Source organism: Pyxicephalus adspersus, chromosome 6 (assembly GCF_032062135.1).
Source record: "Pyxicephalus adspersus chromosome 6, UCB_Pads_2.0, whole genome shotgun sequence".
Lineage (NCBI taxonomy): Eukaryota > Metazoa > Chordata > Amphibia > Anura > Pyxicephalidae > Pyxicephalus > Pyxicephalus adspersus.
Genome location: NC_092863.1, coordinates 36,565,459 through 36,575,025, shown reverse-complemented (window position 1 = coordinate 36,575,025; position 9,567 = coordinate 36,565,459). Strand labels below are relative to the sequence as shown.

At 36.0% G+C, this 9,567-nt stretch overlaps 1 protein-coding gene across 1 annotated transcript; it reads right to left on the bottom strand.

Moving 5' to 3' along the window:
• Window positions 1–1,598: 1,598 nt before the first annotated feature.
• LIF (LIF interleukin 6 family cytokine) lies at window positions 1,599–8,354 on the bottom strand. The gene is made up of 3 exons (XM_072415274.1): window positions 8,260–8,354; window positions 7,371–7,558; window positions 1,599–4,883 (listed from the first exon to the last, which is right to left on the bottom strand). Exons 1-3 carry the CDS (start codon window positions 8,273–8,275, stop codon window positions 4,425–4,427), a joined length of 663 nt encoding a protein of 220 aa, XP_072271375.1. The 5' UTR covers window positions 8,276–8,354; the 3' UTR covers window positions 1,599–4,424.
• Window positions 8,355–9,567: the final 1,213 nt, after the last annotated feature.

Sequence of the window (9,567 nt, the reverse complement as noted above, 5' to 3'; positions counted from 1 at the left end):
CAAATACCAATTCTTTGGCAGATCTTATTGTGATACCATTGTCTTCATTTTCAGGCAAGCCTCTGCTCAGCCTCAGGTGGGTAATTATGCCATTCCTACACTTGGTTGCCCCCATGACTTGAACATATTAGGGATGGTGTCTGGGGTGACAAGGATTACCAGATGACTAGGCAGGAAATCCACAGGGCATGATTTGAAAGGGACATGAAGGATTTTGAGGGAAAAGGCAAAAGCAAGTCCAGAAAATGAAGCCAAATAGCATTCAAATGGGTCAGTCAGCTAGGCTCATGATCCAATGGGTAAAAAAGGTTGTAGATAGGAAGTCAGGCAGAAGTCAGTCCAGGCAGCAGGCAAGTCATGCTCAAATCTGTAGTAAGGTCCGTTACAGGGAATCCAAAGCAAATCTTGCACCCCCCACTAATATGTAGAAACACCATGATACTACAAGCAAGATGGTCCGGCATAGAATTAACTTTTTTTAGACCTCTTGCTAATCAGAAGTTAGAGGGCAGAGAGTGAGTCATTGGCCGCAGGGTCAGGGAAGCACAACACCACCATAGGTAAGCATATAGGATGCAGGAATACAAGCTCCCACACAGGACAGCATGAAGAGAATGGAGGAACTGCAACACAGGGATCAGCCACCCAGGCTCATAACTGGATATGAATATGGGAGTTAGATTTCTGCACATATGGATGAAGACCATCTGCACATAGGGGGATGAAGACCATAAAAATATAAGGCAAACCCACAAGAATAAAAGTTAGTTAGTCTTTAGTTAAAGTTAAACTAAACTCTAGAAAAAAAAAAATTAGGTCCTTTATTGCAGAAGGGACAGGTGATGAAATATTCTTACCTGCCTGACTGCCATTTCATCTGTTAAAATGTGCTGAGCAGCACATAGGTGCCAGGACTAAATATAATCTGTTGGCCTGTGCCATAGTTACATTATCCCAGCCCAGCCAAACAGGACGTCCAAAGATCAGAAGGAGGAAGAGGAGAAAGAAGAAGATACTGGTGTCAGGGATGGAACAGAGACAGGTGAATCTACTCTGGGTTTAGTACCACTTTATAAAGAGGTGGGGATCCCAACAATATGCTTCCTGGGGATCAGTAAAAAAAAGTTTAAACAGGAGGGAGTAATCAGACTGGGTACAATTTATTGTCACTGTAATTACCTGTTTATTGTCTTAACCATTTGTCTGCCAAGTACTGTAACAACTGCCTATCTATAAACTGCATATTGCAAAAATTTCTTGCTTGTTGATCATATTGTAATGATTGTGTATTTGTAGATTATGTATTCACAAAACTACATTTTTTGTGTATTGGCAACCTGTTTTCTAGAGTACCGAGTTATTATCATTTACTTCCCTGCAAGCCTAAAATTACCAAATGACACCAATTCTACAGCTGTTTTTTGCCAAGGGGTTGAAATTATTCACACAATTAGTTGTAAAAAGATGCTTTTTAATTATTTGATCACATAGAAAGCAGATTCCATTTTACATCTGCACGTGATAGAAAAGAAAGCTAAGCTAATATGAATATTGTTATTTGTTCATTCATGTGCACAATAAAATCCCCAGATTATAAATATATTGTATTGTTTATTTTTCATAATAACAAAAATGCCATAAGAGAAATGACATCAAAATAAATATTGATTGTAAACGTACAAAAATAAATATATAAATATACATATTGATCCAAAACATATACAAAAAAGCATTACAATATTTCGTATTCCACTTCACTGATAAATTGTTTCTGTAGACCTGCTTATCCCATTTTGCTGCTTTAGTCTAAAAGTCAGGAATTCACCAGAATACGTGAGGTATAGTTCAAGTCTCAAATGTTTTGCAGTGCATATTTTGTTTATTTTGCAGAGCTTTACATACTTTTGTTTAATGATAAAGTGCCCATATGGCTATCCCAATTACAATAAATCTAAGCAAAACATACAAACAGATGAAATTACAACATTAAAGTCAGCAACACCATACATGATTGTGTATATTTAGGAAACAAGCACATGGAACATAATACTGTTGGCATTACGTTGTGTTACACACATGTACACGATTGAGTTTTAATGTCAGTAAATATTTACTAGCAGCCACAGCAAAGAGTGGGCATCTTTTTATGGTATACATAAAATAGTAAGGCACTTTTTTTCTTTTTTTTTTTTTTTTTAAACAAGAATATGATGGCCACTGTTTAATGGGACATTAGCAATATAATATTGTATTTTGTTGTATTATATTGTATTTTTATACATCTATTTTAAAGGGAAAAAATACAGACAGTAAATCTTGAACAACACTTCTGACTACTTGTGTACAAACAAATAGGCGTTCCTTTTCATGTCCCTCTTCAGGCCAGCAGTGTTAACATCTGAAATTGTGGCTTTCACAAAGTGAAGTCAGAATACAATGTATGATCAAGTTTAAATTATCCTGGAAACACATGAAATACCTTTTCCTTTATTCTGTGCCGTACCACAGCTTTCTCTGAGAAATCAACCATATGTCTAGATATCTAGAGCTGAAGTGCTGTTTAAAAAAAATAAACATTTCGGGTAATGGCCTCAGTGCAGTGTATGTGATTTCAAGCAATCTTCTTAGATGAAGCATAATGAACTGTAAATCAGCACTGGGGTAATGCAGTGAAATGGAATGTATACTGGTTAACCTCCTGGGCGATAACCCAGAGTGTGGTACACTCAGGGTAGCTAAAAAAATAAAGAATATAACTTACCTGGTCCCATCGGAGTCCTCCTGTGTCCTGCTTGTCCATGCCCGTCCTCTGGCCGCATCCTCTTACTTCGATCTGTCCCCCGGAGATATATATATATATATATATATATATATATATATATATGCTACTGTACAGTTATATTACAGGTTTCAGTATTTTTGATTTATTTATGCACCCTTGTTTTAACAGATTTTTTTTTTAAATGTATTAATCATTGGACATATTTAGGTGAGGTATGCCTATGAATTACAGGCCTACAATGTAAAATAAACTTTCATGAAAGACAATGTACCGCTTTTAGACATAAAAATCCGGGCAGAAATGAACCGCCCAGGAGGTTAGGTTTTTTGGATCGTTGTAACTGTTTAAACATTATCAGTGAAATGAACAGACCTTTAATGTATACCACTGCCCCACAGCTGGAATGTACACAAAATATAAAAAAAGCACAAAATAAATAACTATATAAAAATTACATAAATAAATAAATTAAGTAAATTAAGTATTTTTTTTTACTTCTGTAAGACACAGAATACTACACTTTTCAACCTGAAAAGATGTACCATGAACCATTGGGATTCGTTTAACAGCTGTGAATAGTACCATAAATAAATAAATATTTAATAATAAATAACAAATTAAACCTAAACACAAGTCTATTAAACCATTCCCTTCTCAATTATAGTAACACTTTATAGTAGCAGGCCCTTTTATGGGTCCACTTACAGTGACATTTTCATTGTTCAGAGATTTGCTGAAAGTAAAATCAGCTATCAGTTTTAATTATTTCAAGCAGTGAGAATTCATAAGTGAGAAATCTGTGTTTGAGTTCCCAGGTCTGCACACCTGCCAAATTATTTAAGACAGGGGCCCAGTCTGCAGGAATGTAACTCTATGGCGGGGAGAAGTAGAAGGTGGGAACTAAAGCAGGGAGATCTCACTGCTGGAGCCTCACAAAATTATAGGAGATTATGGATGGCACGGCTCACCTATAACTGAAATAATAATGGATGGATTTGTAACATGAACATATAGCAAACTGTCTGTATACCATCTACACAGACTGGCTATCAGTAAACTATTTTTTAAGAATACATACAAAATTTTTGGTTTCACAAAGGTAAACTGACATTTTTGTTTGGCAACTGGAACTCTATTTAAAAAATGAGTTCAGCTCAATGTTTCTTTCTTGTAACATTGATTTAAATATGTAATACTGGTAAAAATGAGTTTTTTGTTGCTTACATTTGCAAATATATGTGAACATACACTGCCATAGCAAAGGACCTCTGCAGAGTGCAATTAATTTTTGTAACAGAGGTTTATGTTGCATATATTTGCAAATACGTGTGAAGCCGACTGGAAGATGTTTGGAGCGTATTTATTCAGTAAAATTTGTTCCTTAGCAGGAGTATTGACCTTGAGTAGTTTGGGGTATTAAATAGCAGTCGTGGCATGTGTGATGGTGCCTAAAGCACACATGGCAGCAGCGTGAGAGCACCTGAGGCAAAGCTGCCTCTGCCAGCTAGTTCCATGAGATTTGAAGAGGTCACTTTGTTGACTTTTTGCACCTTTCCTCCCAATTTTTGATTACTGGCCCACTCAGTTCACCATTTTTGCAGAGGTAAGTATTCTTTTTTGCAGGGAGAGTTTTGTAACAATTTTACCTGTGGAATGTAAACGGATCTTGAACACTGTCTGCTGTCTTAAACCAGCCATCTGTGATGTTTTCTGCTTGTGAAAGAAAATGTTTGTATTTCTTAAGCACCTTACATCCCATTGTTTTTTTTTGGAAAGTTGAGGATGGAAAGTTTATTCCATAATGTACAATCACTTCAGTTATTTGATACCTTCGACAAAGAATACAAGACAGGTTGGAAATAATCGCTGTTATCTCAGCCTTGCTTGTATTTAGCTGGACGTGTAAATTCTTGCTTTGAGGATTCAGTTTCATCTGATGCTGTGTGATGTTTCCTATAGCAGCCTTCATATACTGAAAGATCTTATACAGTTCAACAAATTGTTCTTCTTCACTTGTATCCTTTACATTAAATTTAGGTAGATCAAGAGAATCCGGATTACACACACTGTTACCATCCAGGTTTCTTAAGTTTTGATGATTCTAAAAGAAAAATAATAGATAAAGTTTAGTTCACAGGAGTTGTTGTGTTAGTATGACATAAATCTTTACAATATCATGTAAAATAAATCTGATACATTTGGAAACAATTAAAGTATTCAGTATAACATATTATTTATGTTTGGAGTGCAAATACAAAACTTGTGTCATATGTCTGTACTTAAATCTGAACTGGGACAAAAGCTAAATACAAAGATGAAATACATAGATGGGAGCTGCTTTTTGGGCTGAAAGATTTGTATTTCTGTTCATCCAGTTCTGTTACACATGGCAGCCTTGTCTAGCAGGACAGAAGGACCTAATATTCTCCAATCTCTAGTAACATAAATAAGTCTGGTCTATCCCTGACCCTGTGACAGCAAAGTTAGAAGCAGCACACTGATGAGGTCATCCCTCTGCTCCTTAATCACACTACATGAGCGCTGCAGCACTACTGATTGCCTTCCTGTGCTAACTCTCTCACTTTAAGTCTAAGTTGTTCCATGCAAAAAAAATTACCAAGTCAAATTCTAGATCATATACTGAATGCATTTCAAACTTTTAATTGTATAAATCTGCCTGGAATTCAGTTGAAGTGCTATTCCGTCTTGATAAGATAACTGTCAAACACACACTGATGATTAGACTAGCTTTCGCTCAAATATTAAATGTCCATGCTTTCAGAGAAAGCATAACACACTTTCTTGTAAAGTGTTAGGTTATGTGACCTTTCATATATCCGTCAATATAATATAATAAATAGGTCATCAAAAACTGAATGCAAAATGGTACACAACATAATGTTATTAACTTGACTTTCCTGTGTCTGATTCACATATAATCTTGAAGAACATCTACTGAAAGCAGGAAATTCAACATCTGTATGGAGTTCTTTTGCTTTTATATGGTCACTAAGTTTGTTACATTTTTGGCTACAGTGGTGAGGAGCTACAACTAGTGTCAGATTTTACTGCTGTCTGCATCCCTGCAGGCAACATCAAAACTGAGTACAGAAATCTAAAACTGTGAGTATTGATCATAACAGGAATGGAAAGTAATTCTTAGTTTGGTGACAGCTGTCACTTTCAATTCTCAAAGCAATCATGATTAGGATAAGTGAACTTCTAAAATTCTAAAACTCTTTACCTGCTTGTAGCTGTGCAGCTACAGGACCTCCCATGCCTTTCTGTTTCCTGTTTTTACACTGAAGTTTTACAATTGCTTGTAACCTACTTTGTGTGACTACTGCCCCTCCTCATGTAGACACATGGTTTCTACTGTAATAAAGGGATACTGGCAAAAATAGTCAGGCATCTATTGTTCTTTTTACTTTGGGTGTCACATGGCCATATCTATCCACTGGATAAATAACCTATCCACTGGATAAATTCAGAGATGAAAGGAAATGGAATGTAGTGCAGTGTGCAACCACATTTGGCCCATGAAGATATTCCATCCACCATTTAGCATACATGTGGTATGTATGTGTGTTCACTAATTAACCTCATGGCTTTGAGAAGTTATTCCATTTTGGGTTCATCAGGACTTTGAAGAAATTTACTTTTACATTATGTTGTGTAGACGGGACAGGACGTAAATTGGAATCTTTTCAACAGTATGTAAATGAAAAAAACAAAAAACGATTCTGATGTAGTTTTACCCCTTTCCTATGCAATACTAAAACAAAATTTATCTGAAGACTTTAAATGTTCATCTTCAAATGTTATTTTTGGATATTGCGTAGATTTGCACACCCAATTTGGTAACATCTTGCCATTTTTTTACAACCTGTGAGATATTTGATATAAACTTTCAACTTGTGTGGTCTCTTTAGGAGGTGGTATTAAACTTAGTATAGATATAAATAGGTATTTAGGGCCTACCTAGAATATCACACTGAAAAGCAGTTTTAAGCATTTAAAAAGGCATGTTTAAGTTGTTAGTTTTATTTTATGTTTGTTTTTTTCTGCTTTAATATTAACAGGATAGTTTGTACTTTTCGTAGATATTTATTCTAAGGTAAAAAGTATTGTTATATATTGGAAAGAGCACACATTACATTTTTGCCATTTTATCACATCTTTTAAATTTGAACACAATGAAATCTGGGGACTCACTTTGTGGAGCTTCATTTGAAAAATGTTATAACTATATCAGTAATGTGATATTGCTATAGGTATTGCCCACGTTTCATGAGACGTTAGTGGAAAAGTTGTATCTATCAGCCTCTCACAACCTGCAGAACCCTGGGGTTAGAGATATCACCCCCTCCTTCCTAGAAATCATTCTATTCTGTCAGCTAACTCCTCGACAGTTTCTGTTAGCATTCGATAGGCTGTCAAAAAATCTTCAGACATCACACGCCCTATTGTCCAACACCAGGAAATGATCCAAGTCTCAGACCTGATGATGCAACACAGCAACTACAGGAATGTGACAACTTCCCTCATTTTTATGACAGAACAAGATTTCTTAATCCATTTTACTTACATAAGTGTGCAGAAGTTGTCCAGCATCTGTGTGCATTTGTTTTATCTGTGATTCGATCTGTTTCATGATGGCAGTCAAGTTGTTATTGCACTCGTTGACATGTGCGCAAAGGGGGCTTGCAGCATCCAATGGCTTCGCTCTTCCCAATAGCAGAGCCCATTGCTGGAAAATCAGTAGTTGCACAATCACTGTTCAGGAGAAAACATATGTTTCACATTATGCTGTTGAGTAGCCTGCTTTCATCCCTGTGACAAATGAGAGCTGTAATATCTCTGCAGTGTGGTAAGAAAACTTTTAATGCAAACATAACATTTCCTTTTTTCATGTACAGTGGAAGATTTTGCTTTGTTCTATAACTGCAGAAAGTTACTTCTTTCAAAGCATTAGCAGACTCTATAACTAGCTTCTAAATACCAAATCTACATAAAATGATACATTCACACTGTCTTGCAAACATCATCTGACAAAGCTCCTTTAAACATCTGCATTTATATTGTATGGAACACAACAGGAGGCTATAGACAAATAAAAAATAGATACCCAATGTTTAAGTCACAGTTTCCTGTACATGCTAGCAGCTAGATCACTTTGTTACTGCTACACGTGTCTGCAGTGAATGAGAAGAAGTGATTCTGTCATGTGCCTGGGCTTGTCTATAAGAGTTGCTTACATGACACTTGTACATAAAAAAAAGTTAACTTCTCAATCATTGAGTGCAATCTCAGTCTATAACCTACATAACAACTAACAATTCTCTGTGGAAGACAACTTTTTACAACAGGCAGTCTGCTTATAATTACATATTTTACAATATTCTAAATATGTTTGGTATGTCAGTTCCCTACTAAAGCAGAAAGTAAATCATTTAAATGTGCAGAACATGAGTTACCTGCCAAAAGCTGCATACTCTGTTGAAGCCTCCCCTGGCAGGCTGTGGGATATAGCTGATTTCAGGAGAGTTTCTTTCTCATATTTATAACCATGGCTTATATAGCAGAGAATGAATACAAAAAAAAAAAACTAAACAATTCAGGACTCTCCTTCCCTCTTCAGCCAATCAGTAAGTACAGGAAGTACTTATTCATTCATTTTTTTCTCTCTCTTTGAACGTGCACAACTCAGTTCATCAAGTCTAGTATTTCCAATGAGTTACCTCATTTTAATCTGGAAAATCCCTGATGGGAAAGTGGTGAAGGGGGGCAGCTTAGTCACACTGCTTCTGATCTAGCAAAACTTTTTGACTCAGGATATTTTCAGATGTTAGATGGAAGGGCTAAAGAAATTAAGTGAAAGTGGTATGACTCTAACAAGTAGAATGCATAAATACTACATTTACCACATTTTGCAAAAAAACTTACAATGGTTCTCTTGTTTTACATAAGTTAATTTTTCCAAATTCATTTTCTGACTAGTGTTTATGTATTTTGGATACACTGATTTCACTGCACATAGCTGCCCACAGTGTGCATCAGAAGCTGCAGCCTCACCAGCCTTACTGTCCCTGGTCTACCTCTTTTTAAATTGGATTTCATTCCTTTATTGATGGTGGTTTGACATGACAAGTAGGCATTACTACAGCTTCTAATTTTTAGGAAGCTTCGTACAGCATCCTGCCAGCCCCTCCTAGCTATGTCCTGCTTAGATTGCAGTGACTTGCTGATAATGTCACTTCAGTGCTAGCTCTATGGCCAATATCATGGCAATTAGATGTTACTAATAGGTATAAAGTATTTTTGTCTGGATATAGTAAGATGCTAATATAAACTGTTTACTTACTTAAGAGCTTGTTTATACCAGTCTGGGTTTTCATGTACTTTCAGCATTTCACTAAATTTAAAATTCAGACAAATATAAAAAAAAACCCACATATTTAAACCGTTAGTTTTAATTAAAAAAAATAATTTTAACCCAGTTGGGTGTTTGTTAATGTATCTAAAGCCAACACTATACTTGGTAGTTTTGGGTGAAGTAGGGAAGAATTAGAACCCTAAAGCTACGTACATAAATCAGATGGCTATTGTTCTTGTCTCAGGCAAAAATCTAGCACATGTTATTATTAATATTATTACTAAACGATTTATATAGCCCCAACATATTACACAGCGGTGTACATTGCAAATGACAGACAGATTCAGACAGTGACACAGGAGGAGGAGAGGACCCTGCCCCGAAGAGCTATGTTCACCAGTCCCCAGAT